Genomic DNA, 18,586 nt, shown 5'->3' on the forward strand with positions numbered 1-18,586 from the left:
ATAATTAATTATTTTTTGTCACATTCAAGCCAAACCTCCAGCAATATCCGATTTTCCTAGCCAATTCTGTTCAGATGAGCCATAACTACATAGATCACAATGCAGATACCAATATCAAAATCCATCTAACAATGAGTTGTTTAAAGAACATTTTTAAGCAACACAATGAGAGAACCTGGAGTACAGTTGCCGCCATATACCCTGTACTTACTCCCATCAGATCGCCATCTGCTGTTCAGTTAAGGATATGCAAGTGAAATGCATAATAACCAAAGCGTATGTGATCCCATTCTACATTATAGACATGTAAACCCCACTTGCTCAGATAGTATTTGCCTTAACTTTTAATTCCAAAACAAGGTCAATTAAACCTAGCAAGTTTACATTTGCTCGTGAGCCTGCAAGTGACATGGGCACAATGTCCACTAAAACACATTATTTTGAAAACATACATTTTGTCCTTCGCCTAATTACTGATTGACTCGACCCGTTTCACTTAATGATTTACCCTCTGAATCTCTACTGAGAAATGATGTCATTTATCCGAGTTGGCAAATAACTGGTTGGATTTAAGGGCCTGTCCCACGAGCATGCGGCAAGCGTGACCTAAGCAACTCCATGCGGTAAGCACGACCTAACCAGAAGCTGGGGCCATGCGGAGGTCGAGTGAGTGACATAAAGTGTGAGCAAAGTCCGCGGGAAGTTCGCGCGTGACGTACAGCACCGAGGCGGCTGCGGGCCAGCAGGCTGTTGCCGCGCGGAATTTTTGAACACGTTCAGTTTTTCAGAGCCCCGCGCGACCAGCTCCGCACAACTCCATACGGCTCCAGCGATCGAAGTGGGACCGGCCCCGTGAGGCCGTATGGCTCAAGCGACCACGTTACGTATCACTTGCCACATGGAGTCACTTAGGTCACGCTTGCCGCATGGAGTCGCATGCTTGTGGGACCGGCCCTTTACTCTGGTGTTGAGACAGCCAACAGGATTGTGCACTGGCATTGGCAGTACAGTATTTGTTCACGAGGGCTGTTACAACTGGCCTGAAGCAACTGCTGCAGACCTGATATCCACTTAGTATTTAGAATTTTCTCCCAGCAATTCCATAATTGAAAAACAATTTCAAAATCTGTTGCTGCCAAATAAGGGGCATGATCAGTATAGAGAGAAGGTCTGACCAAAATAAAAGGTGACATTTATAAAGTTATAAAATGGGCACATAATCGTTAAATTAATTCTGTTAATCATCTTGGTAATTATCAGCTGGAGCACTTTGGCAGGAAGACTAAGGAGGTCACATTCCACTTGGAAAGCAAGTCTAATAAGTAATTAAACCACTGTTTACTTCTAAATGGTCAAAATTGAAAAGTAGGAAGTCATATTACAGTTGGACACATTCTTGGTTTAGCCACACATTAATCAAGCATCTGGGAAATAACAGAGGTCTTTATACTGTAAATGAGGTGCTGAAAAAAAATGAAGGAAATTAGTATTGGAGAAACAAATGGGAGTGAAAGACAAAAAATATCCAGAATCAATCACCCCGAGAAAGATTACACATTCTAGAAAGTGATTGATAGATTTGGGGATATTAATGGGATCAGGGTGTATAAGGGCAATGACGAAAAGCATACCTGAGCTAAAAGGTCAGCGAAGAAATTATCGAACAGTTGAGCTAGAGTGCAAGGACCAATAGCCTACTCCTGCTTCTCATTGATTTGCTTTTGAAGGATTATCGAGACACTGGATATGGTACAAATTTACCAGGCTGACAACAAAACAGATGTTTAATGTAACAGAAAGACTGAAAAAGCAAAGGCTCATCTCTCCAGAAAAATTGCTCAGAAACCTTATCAGAGTCATTAAGATTATGGAAGTTTTTAAACTGTTCTGCTGTGCCAAGAGAATAAAGAATATCATTAAAAAATGAGGGAGTTGAAGAGAGGATTCCACTTCAAACAAAGACCATAAACAGCAAAGTGGTGGTGTGGAAATGGTCACAAATTTGAGAAAGTCAAATAATCCATGAAAAAAAGTGAAAATTCTTAACATGAGTAAGGAAAACAGCATAAAGCTAAAAACCATAACCTGCAGGCGAACCCTTTATCACACAGATAATATTTTAATTGTATAACAGCTCATCAAATATAAACAATACTTTGCCCTCTAATATGAACCATCAACTATAAGGTCTCTCCTTTACTATATTCCCAACAACTCATGACTGCCGACAGATTCTGCTCTAACTAAATGTACAAGTTTCCAGATGACACCACTGTAGTAAGCCAGATCTTGAACCATAATGAAACAGAGTATAGAAAGAAGGAAAAGAGCTTAGTAACTTGATATCAGGATAACATCCCGCCCCTCAATGTTAGCAAGACAAATGAGCTACTTATTGACCAGGAAGTGAGGTGCAAAACCAGCCCAGTCAATATCAGCAGTGCCAAAGTAGAGAGAGTCAAGAGTTCATTTATTTATTTATTTATCGATCTATCTATTTATTTATTTATATATTTATCTATTTGTTTATTTATTTATTTATTTATTTTTTAAAGATCCTTTAATAATCCTTTACAGGAAATTACAGTGCCACAACAGCGTTAAGCTCCTCAATGTGACTATCACCACCTATTTGGCCTGGACCACCCACATTGAAGCCACAACTAAGAAAGTGCATCAACATCCCTACTTCCTCCAGATTCGATATGTCTCCTACGACTCTTACCAACTTCTACAGTTGTATCGTAGAAAGTCTCACAGGTGGGTTTAGCAACTTCTGCCCAAAACAATATGAAAGTGCAGGAATTTGTGGGTGTAGACCAGTCACACAGGCCAGCCTCCCCCTAAAAAAACACTCAGTGTATTCAGCACGGGTATCTTTCTCTTTGCACCATCTGTTGATACTTGTGAAATAGCTTGATTGCAGTCATTTATAGTATGGTTTAGATAGCTTGCAAACAGAATTTTTCATTGTATCTCAGTAAATATGACACAAATAAACCAATGCCAATAAGAATAAGCAATAGGACATAACAGAAATTAACATGAATATTTAGTCCACCCTTCCCTCCAGGTATTTCAATATTTTCCTCTTGGATGACAATCACAACAGTGTAGACAAAACATCAAACAGAAAATTCACTTTAGCTTTTTGCCAGTAATCATTCTCTCAAAGACAATGATGAAAAGTAAAAGAAAATCCATAAAAGAATACACAAGATCAAATTAACGTTAGCTTTTCTTGTTACGATTACCCAACAAGTAAATTGAAATCTTGGAGAGAGCCACAACACAAATCCAGCAGACCCTTCGTGGAAAATGAGGCAGAGTCGTAATCTATTGTATTTCTTACAGGAGACATTTGGGTAGACACTTTGCCCACAAATTCACCAAGGCAATTGAGATTAAGTAAATCTGTCAATGAGTATAAGTAGTGTAGGAGTACACTTATGAGGGAAATCAGGGGGCTAAAAGAGGGGAAACAAAGGAAACAAGTAGAGTAGCTAGGGAAACTATGAGATTCGAAGAAGAGGAAGTACTGACACTTTTGAAAAATATAAAAGTGGATAAGTCTCCAGGTCCTGACAGGATATTCCCTAGGACATTGAAGGAAGTTAGTGTAGAAATAGCAGGGGCTATGACAGAAATATTTCAAATGTCATTAGAAACGGGAATAGTGCCAGAGGATTGGCGTACTGCGCATGTTGTTCCATTGTTTAAAAAGGGTTCTAAGAGTAAACATAGCAATTATAGACCTGTTAGTTTGATGTCAGTGGTGTGCAAATTAATGGAAAGGATACTTAGAGATAATATATATAAACTTATATATTGGAAGCAGATTTTTGGACAGGAACCTTTGATTAATGGTGTGCCTCGGGGATCAATGCTGGACCCATTGCTGTTTGTGATTTACATCAACGATTTGGATGAGAATAAACTAGGTATACCTAGCATTGATGAGACCACACTAGAAGTATTGTGTTCAGATGTGAACACCCTGGTTTAGGAACGATGCAATGATGCTGGAAATGGTGCAGAGATTGACAAGGATTTTGCCAGGACTCAAGAACCTGAGCTATGGGGAGAGATTGACCAGACTAGGACTTTATTCATTGGAGCACAGGAGGCTAATGCCCCTGTCCCACTTAAGAAACCTGAATGGAAAGCTCTGGTGACCTTGCACCCCACTCAAGATTTCCATGAGTCCAATACTGACTCCAAGTCAAGCTTGCAAACTGATGTTAGGCCTCAAATATCTCAGGCAAGATAAAATCACCAAATCTATGACTATGACCTTGACAAGGTCCATACAATAGGCTTGGTTGGAAGATTATATTGTGTGGGATAAAGGGAAACTTGTTAATTGTATACCTAATTGGCTTGATGGTAGGAATCAGATGGTGATGGTGCACTGGACTGGCGACTGTGACTAATGGTGTGCCAATAGGGATTAGTGTAGGTTTTTTTTGTTGTTTGTCCTTTGTTATTTAAATGATTTAGACAGAAAGTATTAGTAAGTTAGTAGATACACTAAAATAGAAGCTACCACAGAGTTCCAGTTGTCAAAACATGCAGCAGAATCTTGATCAGCTGTGTAACATGGCTGAGGTTTGGAAAATGGCCTCAAATGAGTTAATTGAGAGATGTTGCATTTTCGCACGTCAAATCAGAGCAGGACTTTACAGTGAATGATAGGGCTGTAGGAAGTGTTGTGGACAGATAGTAGACCAGACCAAATAGTATCAGCACATAGCTCCCTGTAAGAGGTGCCTGTGTGTGGATGCAATGGTCAAGCTTCCATTTTAATCACTACCCACTCCCTTTAAGTTAAAGCACAACTGTCAGGAATGCAACACTTGAACTTCTTCTTCCCCTTGTCCCATCATCCAGTGACCCAATCATTCCTTCGAATTGAAGTCGCAATTTAGAAATGCTATTTCGAATTCAGTGTAGCCCATGTGATGACAACAGAGTTGTTTCCTTTACGCGGGTAAATGCACATTGGATAACCATTCTGCAGAGTATTCAATCCACACGGGTAACCTGAACTTCTAACTGCATGTCACATTAATCCACAATCACACTCTCACACTGACCTCTTCGTCTTTTGTCTCCAATAATGTTATAATCAACTTCAATGGAAAGAACAGAACCACGTCTTCCCACGTCAAATTTACTAACTTGAAACAACCAGTTAAGCCAATTTTGTACCTCACATTTCTAGAACATCGAACATTGCTGTACAGGAACAGAATGTTCAGCCAACAATGTCTGTGCCAAACATGATGCCAAGATAATCTCATCTGCCTAAACATAATCCATATCCCTCAATTCCCAGCACACGCAAGTGCCTTTCCAAAAGTCTCTTAAATTCTACTATCGAATCAGCCTCTACTACCACCCTTGACAGTCCATTCACTGGTAGGGCATCCGTTGCCCTCTGTGTAACAAGACATCCCTGCACATCCCTGCAATTTCACTGAGAGAGGCCGCTGCAAACACCGGTTGCGCTGCCATCTTGGTCCCTTTTTTTAGGCTCACTGATCTATAGGAGTAACATATATAACACATAACATACAGAGAACATCCCAGTCGCACGTACCTATCCACGCACTGAGTTAATCTGCCTTACCCATCAGGCCTCTCACATTAAAATAAAAGCTGTTCAATCTAGCAATCTTTTCTCGCTCTTTGCCGTGCACTTGCCTATTCTGCCCACTAAACCGTCTTTCATAACCTTCCATGTTGACCTCCAGCCTCTCACCTGACTCAGTCCTAGCATTGGTTCTCATCCTCCCAACCAATCTAGTATAAACCCACCCATGCAGCACTAGCAAACCTTCCTGCCAGGATATTGGTTCCCATCCAATACAGGTGCAGCCCATCCTAACTGTATAGGTCACCTTTGCCCCAGAAGATATCTCACATCCAAAAATCTGAATCTCTGCCCCGTGAACCAAACCCTCAGTCACGCATTCATCTGCCCTATCTTTTTTTTCCTACCCTCACGACCATATGGCACCAGGAGTAATCAAGATATCACTATCCTGCAGATCCTGCGTTATAACCGTTTGCCTAACTCCCTATTTTCATTCTGCAGGCACTCATCCCCTTTCCTAATTATGGCAACATGCACAATGACCTCTGGCTGCTCACCCTTCCTCTTGAGAATGTCATGCAACCTCTACTACATGTCCTGGGCCCTGGCACCATGGAGGCAACAAACCGTCTTGGAGTCTTGATTGTTACCAATTAATCTCTCATCTGCCACCTTAACTAAAGACTCACCCCCCACTGTCTGACATTACTCTTCCCACTGTGCCTCAGAGCCAGGCTCAGTATAGCCCCCGTCCCACTTTCACGACCTAATTCACGACCTCGTGGCATCAAGTAGGTCGCGGCGGTTTTTCTAACCTGATAAAAAATGTCCTCGAGTAAAAAAAGGTTCGTATGGAAAAAATCTATAGTTTTTACTCGTAGGTAGGTCGTAGGTAGGTCGTAGTAGGCCGTGATGCTAGTCGTAGGTAGTCGTGGGTGGTCGGAGGCAGTTGAAGGTAATAAATCCGGGGTGAAAAAAAGGTCAGTAGAAAAAATAGGTTATTTAAACAACAGAACATCACCTCTGTCACTCCAAGGCATGTTCATTCCTAGCTGGAGAGTTTTTTTGGAGAGGAGACTTGTGTTGTAGAGATGGCACCAAAAAGGCAGCAGCGCAGGGGGAGGGGACAACCCTAAAATGAAATGGCCATGCAGGTGTTGCCCACCCAGGAGCAGGAGTGGCAGGAGGTGATGCCACAGGAGGTGATAGTGCAGGAGGAGGTAGCCCTGCATGAGAGACCCCTGGAGGAGGAGACCAGGGTGGTAGTATATGTCCCCACCACCACCCCATCCTTCACTGCCTCATTTGAAGGCAGCAAAGCAGCCCTTTCTCCTGTGTCTGACACAGCATCAGAGGCAGATGCCCCATTGGTGGTGAGGGAGGGCTGGAGGAAGATTATGCCATACACCTTCACCAGGGGGACCTTGAGGAATGGTTCCAGCAGAATGCCATCCTGTACGAAAAGGAAAATGAGGGGTACAGGGACAGGGACAAGAATGGCATGCTTGCCATCCACTGCCCCACATGTGTGCTTCAAGTTCCATCTTTTGTCAAAGCTCAGCGCCACTCTCTTCCAGTCATCTGGTGTACTGGGACAGTCCATCACATCATCTCCATTCACCCATTGAGACCTCTTGTTGTGCTTCCACCCTTGCTCTTCCCCTTCTGCCTTTCTTAAAAGGCTGCTGAAGCAAAAGGGGCTACCGCAAACAGCAATAAAACATACATGGTCGAAGCCAGTCTTCAACATAGTCGAAGGAGGTCTTCTTCATAGTCGTGGGAGGTCTTCAACATAGTCGTGGGAGGTCTTCAACATAGTCGTGGGAGGTCCACAACATAGTCGTAGAAAGTCATAGACAGAGTCGTGGAAGGCCATACGGGGTCGTACACATAGTCGTGGAAGGTCGTAGGTTACCGCAACCTTGATTTTTTTTTTAGGTCGTTTAATGTCGTCAGAGGTCGCGAATTTCGTCGTGAAAGTGGGACAGGGGCTTATCACAACCCTGACTGCTACTGTTGTTCACCCCTAATATGTCATCCACCCTAACCATATCCAAAATTGTACAACTGTTTTGAAGGGAATGGCCACACCGGTCACCTGCACTCTCTGTCTACTCCCTTTCCTCGTGGTCACCCATCATCCTGTAACTTAGGCCAGATGATTTTATCTACAAAACTCTATTCTCCTGGATGATCCCAAGGTCGGACAGCTGCAGCTCCAGCTCCAGCTCCAGCAAGGAGCTGCACCTGGACACAATCCCCCCAGGTGTAGTCTTCAGCAACACCAGCAGTTTCCCTGGCTACCCACATACTGGAGGAGAAACATTGCACCATTCTACTGCACTAAAACCACGAGGAATAAAAATAACACCAATCACTCACAAGAAACAGTACACTGTACCTTTAGGCAGCATCTCAGGAAAGAAAGAATGGGTGACATTTTGGGTTGAGACCCTTCGTCAGACTGACATCAGTCTCAAGAAGGATCTCCTCCCAAAACATCACCCATTTCCTTCTCTCCAGAGATGCTGCCTGATCCGCCAGCATTTTGTGTCTACCTTTGATTTAAACCAGCATCTGCAGTTCTTTCCTGCACACTGTACCTTTACCTCTAGTCCCTCTCTGCTCATCCTCCTGACCTCAATCTCCTTGCCAATGCCCCTCTCCCTCCCCCCAAATTGCCTTATTTTTATTGGCTGCTCAATTCGCCAATTTTTAGCTAATCATTCAACCAATTCAACAACCACCTATCTCCCACCGTAGCTCCAAGTGAACCTAGAAGTACAAATTCATAGATCCTTGGACCAAATTGCACAATGGGAATGTAATATATAATGTAATATAAAGAAACTGCAGATGATGGTTTATACCAATAGAAAGACACACAATGCTGGAGTAAATCAGCGGCTCAGGCAGTATCACCTGTCCATTTTTTCCAGATGTGCCACCTGAAGTGCTGAGTTACTCCAGCATTTTATGTCTATCTTTGTGCACTCCTAATCATAGTTTGGCAACAAAACATTGCAGACCATCTCTTGCATTCCGTGGAGTTTTGTCTAATTGTGTTTTGAATGAATAAACTTTTTTTTTTGCAGTCTTTTTCTTTTCACTACTTTGCAGAATGTGCATGCAATTTATGTATAGTTTAAATATAATTTGTTTCTGAGTCTTGTCTGAGTTTTCACTCTACCAGGACCTTGCCATACTTGTGCATATGACAGTGATCTCGACTAGTCTTGAAGTTGGCAACCCAAGCAGGTAACATGGTTATGGAGGCATATAGGATGCTGATATTCATTAGTTGGGGCACTGAAGACAAAAGTAGAGAGGTTATGCTCCAACTTAGTAAAAAAAAAAAAATCCTGGTCAGACCGCAATTGGAGTATTGCATGCAGTTCCAATCACTAAGCTGTTAGAAGGGTGAATACTGTGCAGATAAATTCACCAGGACCTTGCTCAGGATGGAGTAATTCAGTTATGTGACGAAGCTAGGTTGGTTCTCCCTGGAGCCAAGGATCTTAAGAGGGGACATAAGAGGAGTTTGTAATATTATGAATGGTATAGATAGACAGGATTGCAGGAACATTTTCCCATAGCAGGTAGATAGGACACAGTTTCAGATTAAGGGCAAAATTATTCAGAAGGGATATGAGGAGGACCTTCTTCTCCTACAGAGTGGTAAGTACATGGAATGCTTTACCCGAGAGAGTCACTGAAGCTGGGACTTGAATCATTTAAGTGTCTAGATGAACACTTGAATCATTTACCCATGGAAGGCTTTGGACCAAGTGTTGGGAAATGGACTTAATTTCAAAGAGTGCTATGTATCATCATGGGTGAGTTGGGCCAAATGGCTGGGTCAGGGCTATGTGATTCTTTGACTCTATGGCTGCTAGACTTGTCTTGCTCTGCAATTCTATATCCTTTTGTTTCTGTTCTCACTCTCTAACTGTTCCCATTAACTCACTGAACACAATCCTATTTTTGAATTGTCCCCAGGGTTACCCTACCTGAAACATTCTCATTGCTATATCTCTTGCAACTTTACAAGCTTGTTTTGGCTCCTTTTTAATTCTGGGGTTTTGGCTTGAGCAAAGTGTTCGTAGGAAATCAGTGCTTCAGGCAGCATCTGTGGAGGGAATGGACGGATGATGTTTCAGGTGGGGAAACAATCTTCAGACCCTTCTTTGTTCTGAAACATGGTCTCTGTTTCTTTTACTACAGCTGTGGCCTGATCTGCTAAGCATTTCCAGCGTTTTCTGTCTCTGTTTTAAAAAAAAGCAGACTGCTGTGCAACCGGAAAGAAAATACCAACCAAGAATGGAGCAAAATTGGACCCATTATTGGGTGGGAGATTGCAAACTTCACGCAGTCCGCCCTGTTTCAACGAATGCAATTAACCTGGCGTGCACAATCAAATAAGATCAAATAGAACAAGTTGTCCTGCAACTAGGCTGTGCACACCATATGCAAGAAGAAGAAGAAGGACCTTGATGGTCTTCGCACCCATTAGCAAATGCATCATCTTACTTTTTGGGTTTTTGTTTTGTGCTGGCATCTTTGTTCCCCTCTGCCAAATTATATCTACAGTAGCCGCAATTAGCTTTACACGACTTTCTATTACACTGATCTGAAAAACCACTGCATAATTCCTTACAAAACAACCAGCTTTCGCTAATCCTGTCTGCCCTGAAGCAGTGCTATAACAATCAAACTCTGATGTAGATTCATAGAGTTATACAGAATGGGAACAGGCCCTTTGGTCCCATTTGTCCATGCTGACCTGGATACCTCATATAGGCTTGTCCCATTCACACGTGTGGCCCAAATCTCTCTAAACCTTTCCTATTCATGCACCTGCCCAAATATTTAAATATTGTTATTGTACCTGCCTCAACTACTGACAGCTTGCTCCATGTACCCACCACCCTTTGATTCCTACTAAATCTTTCTCTTCTCTCATTAAATCTATGACCTCTTATTCGTGATTTTGGTGCAGTTTTGGTCTCCAAATTTGAGGGACATTTTTGCTATCGAGGGAGTGCAGAGTAGGTTCACACGGTTAATTCCCGGGATGGCGGGACTGTCATATGTTGATAGAATGGATCAGCTGGGCTTGTATACTCTGGAACTTAGAAGGATGAGAAGGAATCTTATTGATACATATAAGATTATTAAGGGTTTGGACACGCTAGAGGCAAGGAACATGTTCCCGATGTTGGGGGAATCCAGAACCAGGGGCCATAGTTTAAGAATAAGGGGTAAGCCATTTAGAACGGAGATGAGAAAAAAACGTTTTCACACAGAGAGTTGTGAATCTGTGGAATTCTCTGCCTCAGAAGGTGGTGGAGGCCAGTTCTCTCAAGAGAGAGTTAGATAGAGCTCTTAAAGATAGCGGAGCCAGGGGATATGGGGGGAAGGCAGGAACGGGGTACTGATTGTGGATGATCAGCCATGATCAAATGGAATGGCGGTGCTGGCTCCAAGGGCCGCCTGCACCTATTGTCTATTCTTCCACAATGAATATGCTGCCTAAGAATACTGCTCTTCGCCAAATAATTCCCATGACCTGCTTGGCAAATTCTCTCACAATACAAGCCCCATCCAAACCACTCATCCATCATTGCAGCATCCATTCCTAAAGTAGCATCAGGCACTGGTAGGCTGTTGCTTGTATGATGGTATATGTATTGTTTAGGCTAAATGCTAGCAGCTGTGCAAATTTGCAACAGAGAGGCACTGTGTTAAACCTGATTTAAAAAATGGCACTTTCAAAGTAACAACAATTAAGTGACTCACAATGCTGTTTCAACACCTTTAAAGTGTAGTGAAGGAGCTTATAGTCTTTGAGGAAGTAGTGGAAACAAAGAACTGCAGATGCTGGTTAATGTACAAAATAAAACAGTGTTGGAGTAACTCAGCGGGTCAGGCAGCATCTGTGAAGAACATGGATTGGTGACATTTCAGGTTGGTGGTCTTCTTCAGACTCTCGGTCTGGAACTTGGCCTGGAATCTAGGTAGATTTTGCAGATGGGGTGGGGGGGTGTGGGGGGGGGGGGGGGGGGGGGGGATTGGAGGCGAGGATCAACAGAGATTTTTGTGACAATCCCCAAGCTACTAGATGGAGGTTAGGATCGGCGGTGATGATGGCGCTTGCAGGCACAGCCTAGAAGTGACTGAGGAATCGGTGGGAGCCAGCGGTGGTGTCTTTTTAACATCTAAGAATGTATTTTTGTTACTGCAAGCTAAAATACTAAAGGCTGATTGTTACGGTTTAATGAAGTTAGTTGTCAATCAAAACAATCACTTGTTAATTTCATGACCTCTCAGATTCAATGACCTCCGCAGTGCAACTACAGCCTGTGTTCTTAAAGAGACATTGGCTATATCCGTCACAAAGAAGACCGTAATAACAAACGTTTACTGCAGTACCATAGGAGTTGCAATTGAAATGTAAAGGTAATATTAGGGAAACAAATATGAGAACAAAATTACTTTCACTTTACTTCAAAATATTACCAGATATTATATATATTTTTACGTAAACTCAACATGTATACCACAGATAACATCTGTACTGCATAACGCTGCATAAAATATAATACTTCTAAAAATATTTGCTCAGGTTTTACAGTCCACACTCCAGTGAAGAAGTCACAGAACTGGAAGAAAGCTACTCACAAAGTTGTTGTTTCCTGGTATGCCCTCAAAATAAAATCAGTTCAGCTCCAACTCTTTTCAAATTTGGTCAAAATATTTTATTAAAAATATCTATGGGGATATGGTCTATAAATATTTTGACCAGATTTTAAAAGTGTTGGAGTTAAAATGATTTTATTTCAGGTCACTGTTTTCTGCAGATCGAATTGGAAAGGAATGCAACAGTACATCCATGCGGATCGCCTATTGCAACTTCAGATTTTGTTTCTGCATTTCAAATCAGCAATGCATTCTTCAGAAGCTGTTGTCAGATTTCATTCATTGAAATGGTGTACATTGGTAGCCCGACATCACAAATAACGAGCTGTGATTTATGGTTTGTGATGCGAATCTCCGGGATTCTGAATGCGATGAAGCTTCATGAAGAGGAACTGGAGGGAATAGTTGCACTTAATGTGGATAAATCACCTGATCCAGAGGTAATGCATCATTGTCCAACAAGAGAGGGAAAAGAAAATTTCAGAGGCTTGAGCCATATTCTTACAAACATCTGTGGAATCAGGTGTGGCACTGGGAAATGGAAAACTGGAATATTGCAGCTTTGTTCGAAAAGGTATAAAGATAAATCAAGTAAATGTGTGTTTTTTTTTTAATGAAGTTTTGGAAACAATGATCAGAAATAGAATAAGCAATCACTTTTACAAGTGTAGATTGATTAGAGAAAACCTGCATGGTCATTTTAAAGGCAAATCTTGTTTGACCACCGTATGTATATGGGATTATTATTGAGGGAAATGCTATTAATATGGTAAGATGGATTTCCAAAAAACATTTGGTATATAATTGGCTTATCAACAAGACTGATGGCCATGGAATACAACATACACTGGCAGCATGGATAGAAAACCAGTTACCCAGAACTGGGAATAGTGATAAAGATTGGTGTAAATGTTTTTGGGACTTGAGGGAAATTGACAGCAAATTTCCTCAGAGTGGAATTAGTCGCTTTTTCCTTACAACATATTGATGATTTGGACTGGGTCGCACAAATTTCAAATTTTTAGAGGGCATGAAACTTAGGACACAGTGAAGAGTGAAATAGAGGAAATAAATGTAAAGAAATGTAAAGTGTTGCATTTTGTGACACCATTTTTATAAAACACTGGTTTATTCACATCTGAAATATTATGTCCAAAGTAGATTTATCAAAATGTTTTCCAGAGATGAAGGACTGGAGCCATATGAATGTGTGATGTAAGTATTTAAAAAAGTATTTAAAAGGACAAAGATAGAGAAAAACTACACCCATTGGCAGAAATATTAAGAAACTGGACAAAGAAGCTGATTATCTGAAGAACCAGAACTGACATAAAGCAAAAAACTGCTGGAGGAACTCAAAGGGTCAGGCAGCATCTGTGGAGGGAATGAACAGACAACTTTGAATCAAGATCCTTCTTCAGGCTGACTGGAGTAGGAGAGGAAAAGCTGGAAAAGAGAGGTGGGGTAACTTCATGTTTCCGGATCTTGACCATCTTACTCCTGTGCCAAAATGTGAAACTTCATATTTCTTAACATTTAATGCATCTTTTAGTATCCTCTTCACTGCTCACTGTTCCAAGTGCCATGTCATCTGACAAATTATAATGCTTGTGTGGTAAACACAGAGTGTGCTGCTAATAACAGTAGTGCAGGCATGTTCAAATATTGTGTTTTCTGAGGCAAAATAAAATGGAAGAAATAAGCTTGCAGGACTCTTGGGAGAGGGGACTGGTGGATTCTCTTGTATGGAGCTGATGTGGATTCAATGGCCCAAATTGCCTCTTTCTTTGTTGCAACTATACTATGATTATCTAAGTACCATTTTACTGCCCACTGCAACAAAACACATAACAAAATAACCAGAATAAAATATATAAATGCATCAACATTTCTGACTGATTCAACCAAGTTTCAAAAGGATCCTCAAATATGCAATCTGAATTGAAACAATACCTGAACCTTTAACAGAAATGAATGTTGCTACCTAAATGTCCACAGGGAGGCTTTGGTAAGACAGGATGGTTGTCTTTCGATATTGATACATTCCAAAGAGGTCTGTATGAATGTGTAGGAAGGAAATGCAGATACTGGTTTACACCAAAGATAGACACACAATGCTGGAGTAACTCAATGGGACAGGCAGCATCTGTGAATTGGAGGAATGGGTGTGTTTCGGGTCGAGACCCTTCTCCATTCCTTCTATCCAGAGATGCTGCTGGTCCCGCTGAGTTACTCCAGCAGTTTGGGTCTATCTAGGTCCGTATGGATAGGTGGCTCTACAGCAGAGTGATGAGTCAATTGATAAGATCACCCATCTTCTTAACTAATGAAATCATATTCAATTTGACATGGATTGCCATTTCCATAAAAAGAAAGAATACAATGAAGATTTACGAGGATCTTGCCCTGACTCGAGGATATGATTGTGCAAGATAGGAATTTAATTCTTGGTGAGCAAGAGGCCAAGTGGTGATCTTATAAAATCATGAGGAGAATTGATAGGGTGAATGCACAGAGTCATTTACCCATGGTACGGGATTCTAAACCTGGAGGACAGTTTTAAGGAGAGAGGGGAAAGATTTAATAGGAACCTAGGGGGTAGGTTTTTCACTCGGACGGTGGTGGGTATATGAAATGAGCTGCCAGATGAGGTAGTTGAGGTAGGTACAATAACAGTATTTTAGGTCAGAGATACAGGCCCTTCAGCCCACCGCGTCCGTGCCGACCACCGATTCCCGCACATTAATACTACCCTGCACAAACCAGGGACAATTTTACATTTTATACCAAGCCAATTAACCTACAAACCTGTACATCTTTGAAATGTGGGAGGCAACCAGAGATCTCGAAGAATACCCGTGCAGGTCACGAAGAGAACATGCAAACTTCGTACAGGCAAGCACCCGCAGTCAGGATCGAACCCATGTACTCTGGCACTGTAAGGCAGTAGCTCTACCACTACACCACTGTGCCACCCTTTTAAATGACACTTGGAGAGGTATATGGATAAGAAAGGTTTGGAGAGATGTGGGCCAAAGGCAAATGGGACAGGTTTAGATAAGGCATCATGTTTGGCATGGACAAGTTGTGGTTAAGGGGCTTTTTCTATACTGTCAGACTGGAGGAAATTTATCTGGAAGAATCTTCTTCATGCTGACTGCTGTTTACTCAATTATACATAAAAATCAATGTTTGCTATGGCAAATTTATAGTTCCCTCCCCATTATTAAATATATTCAGCTGACATTGGAGAGGGTCCAGAGGAGCATTTTTTTTCCCTACCTTGTCCTGAATTATATTTGGTTGGAATGCAAGCTTTTGCTGAAGAATCGTTCCGACGGGCGTTCTGTGTATTTTTTAATTTTTTTTAAATCACCTGACAAGTTCAGTGTGGAGTCATTTTAAAATCAGCTTCAAAAGCCATCAACGCCGACAACGGGGACGGATTTCAGGTACGGGACAGGTAAACGAAAGCCGTTTATTTCATGTATAAAAGTGCTCCTTAAGATGCCTTTAATTCACATTTTAAGTTGCGAAACGGTGAATTTTTCTCCAATACGAACCAACAGTACTTTTGCTGCAGATACGGGTTTAAATTCACTGCAAACCGCAACGTTCCAAATGATCGTGTTCCAGAAAAACCCACCCGCAAGATGATTTAAATGACCATTAATTTACAGGTATTAAACATTAAATTCCTTCCATTTGGCCTATAAATCCATGATATTGAGATCTAAAAATTATGTTATATTGTAAATTCTTCTGTGAATGTTATTTGGACACAGGCTTTTTTAAAATGTTAATCTATTAAGAAATTGATAGATGTTTAGATCTAGCAATTGAATTTTGTAATTAGCTACAATTGGGTAACTGACTAATTATATGCTTTAATTTCAAGTCATCTAAGTAAGATTGTTTCATATTTGTTTCAGAATGCTTCAATCTATAATAACTGTAAATTTCTTTGAGTTCTCTTAATTTTTAAGAAAGTAATGGCTTTTGACTGTCCTCGATCACAGCTTTTGTGTTAAGTCAATGGAAAAGCAATAGGGAACAAGATGCTAATTTCCGAGTATGCAAATGGCGATATCTTTTTTAATACTGAAGATATTAAAGTGAATTAGGTGTCAGATTAAACTTCTTTTTTTGCTTTATCTGATGGGATAAATTACACTAGATGTTTAAAATCTCAAAATTTTGTAACATTGCTACTGAACTCGAGGGGGACCTCATTAAAACTTACAGAATAGTGAAAGGCCTGGGTAGAATGGTTGTGGAGAGGATGCGTCCACTAGTGGGAGAGAATAGGACCAGAGGCTATCGCCTCACAATAAAAGGATGTAACTTGTGAAAGGAGATGAGGAGGAATTTCTTTAGATAGAAGGAGGTGAATCTGTGGAATTAATTGCCACAGAAGGCTGTGGAGGCCAAGTCAATTAATATTTTTAAGGGGGAGATTGATAGATTCTTAATTAGTACGGGTGTCAGGAGTTATGGGGAGAAGGCAGGTGAAAGGGGTTGAGAGCGAAAGATAGGTCAGCTATGATTAAATGGTGGAGTAGACTTGATGGGCAGAAAGGCCTAATTCTGCTCCTATAATGTAAACTTATGAAAAGTATTACTTTGGAAATGGTCTTATTTATGGTTAGTTTGACATAGTTCACCTATTATACCTTTGCGTTTTGTTTTAATTAGTATGCATTTTTTGGAACTTTGCATTTTATCAGATTTCTTATCTTTCTGATAATAATTTTTTCCTGTTTTTGTGTGTTATGTGTGTGTCTAGATGTGTGTTACTAGATCTAAACATCTGTGTCTATGTGTGTGTTACTAGATCTAAACATCTATCAATTTCTTAAGAATAGATTAACATTTTAAAATAGCCTGTGTCCAAACAATATGTGTGTTATGATTGTGTTTATAATTTGTTTGGTTGTTTTGATGTTTGGCTTTTGCACAAAAGTCCGCGAGCATTGCCACTTTCATTTCACTGCACATCTCGTATGTGTATGTGACAAATAAACTTGACTTGACTTGACTTGAACCACCACTTTTCTCTGAATGCATTGAGGCCCAGCATTTAAAAGTCTTACTTGCTTCACATGAACATGTCGACCCGTGGTGTGTTCTAGTGTTATATTTCCAATATATTTTGTCTTGCATGGATTTTATTTTTTTTTAATATGCTGAGTGAATCTGGATCTATTACAATTTCCTGGTCAAGCTGAGCCCACATCCTATAGCTGTCCTAATGCATTTCGAACAATATGCGGTTGTTTTCATTAATTTTTGTCTGAATTCAAAGCCGGATATTGTAGCAGGCTTTTGAATTAGAATATGATACGGGAAGTACAGATGACATGTTCCCCATTCAATTGCTGTGAAACCTTTGGCTTGAACGATACATCCAGTGTGAAGAATATAATAGATCAAAGGCCTTTATTTCTCCTGTGACACTCAGTAATTCATCAGTCCACAAGTTATAGGGGTAGAATTAGGCTATTCGGCCCATCTAGTCTATGCCATACAATCATGGCTGATCTATGCCACCTGTTCCCATTTTCCTGCCTATTCTCCATAACACTTGACTTCCGTTCTAATCAAGAAATTGTCTGTCTCTGCCTAAAAAATATCCACTGACGACCTCCACAACCCTCTGTGACAATGAGTTCCACAGATGAACTACCCTCTGACTAAAGAAGTTCCTCCTCACCTCCTTTCTAAAAGAGTGCCCTTTAATTCTGAGGCTATGACCTCTGGTCCTAGACTCTACCACCAGTGGAAACATCCTTTCCACGTCCACTATCTATGCCTTTCATTATTCTGCAAGTTTCAATGAGGTCCCTCTCAACCTTCTAAACTCCAGCGAGTAGAGTCCCAATGCTGTTAAATACTCATCATATGCTGACCCACTCATTCCTGAAATAATTCTTGTTAAACTCCTCTGGACCCTCTCCAGAGCCAGTACATCCTTCCTCAGATATGGGGTCCAAATTTGCTCACAGTACTCCAAATGCAGTCTGACCAGTGCTTATCGAGCCTCCGCATTACATCTCTATTACATATAACTGCTGATGGCTTCACTCACCTGGAGGATCTGACATCCTCCTGGTCTTTGCACCGTCCATAGCTCCATGAAGGGATTCACCAGAGCTGGATAAAGACAACTCACCTGCAAAGGCATGAAGGAAATTCTCCTATAAGTACTTTGGATAACAAAAGGTTAAGTAAGTGATTTTTTTTAAAGTGCAAAGGAAACATTGCAGTCATATTACTTTTACTGAAGTT

General features: G+C 41.1%; 1 protein-coding gene across 13 annotated transcripts in view; it reads right to left on the minus strand.

Annotated features, from left to right (window-relative positions):
• The window catches only part of nrxn1a (neurexin 1a), a 1,388,176-nt gene that overhangs the window by 1,215,786 nt on the left and 153,804 nt on the right, over positions 1 to 18,586 (minus strand). For 11 of the 13 annotated variants that reach the window (XM_055639808.1, XM_055639806.1, XM_055639814.1 and 8 more), the window contains one exon: positions 18,387 to 18,470. The exons of the other annotated variants lie outside the window; for them this stretch is intronic. In XM_055639808.1, coding sequence (XP_055495783.1) covers positions 18,387 to 18,470 — 84 coding nt within the window. The remainder of the gene's footprint in view (positions 1 to 18,386; positions 18,471 to 18,586) is intronic. 13 annotated transcript variants of the gene reach the window in all.

The sequence above is a fragment of the Leucoraja erinacea genome, chromosome 8, assembly GCF_028641065.1.
Source record: "Leucoraja erinacea ecotype New England chromosome 8, Leri_hhj_1, whole genome shotgun sequence".
Lineage (NCBI taxonomy): Eukaryota > Metazoa > Chordata > Chondrichthyes > Rajiformes > Rajidae > Leucoraja > Leucoraja erinaceus.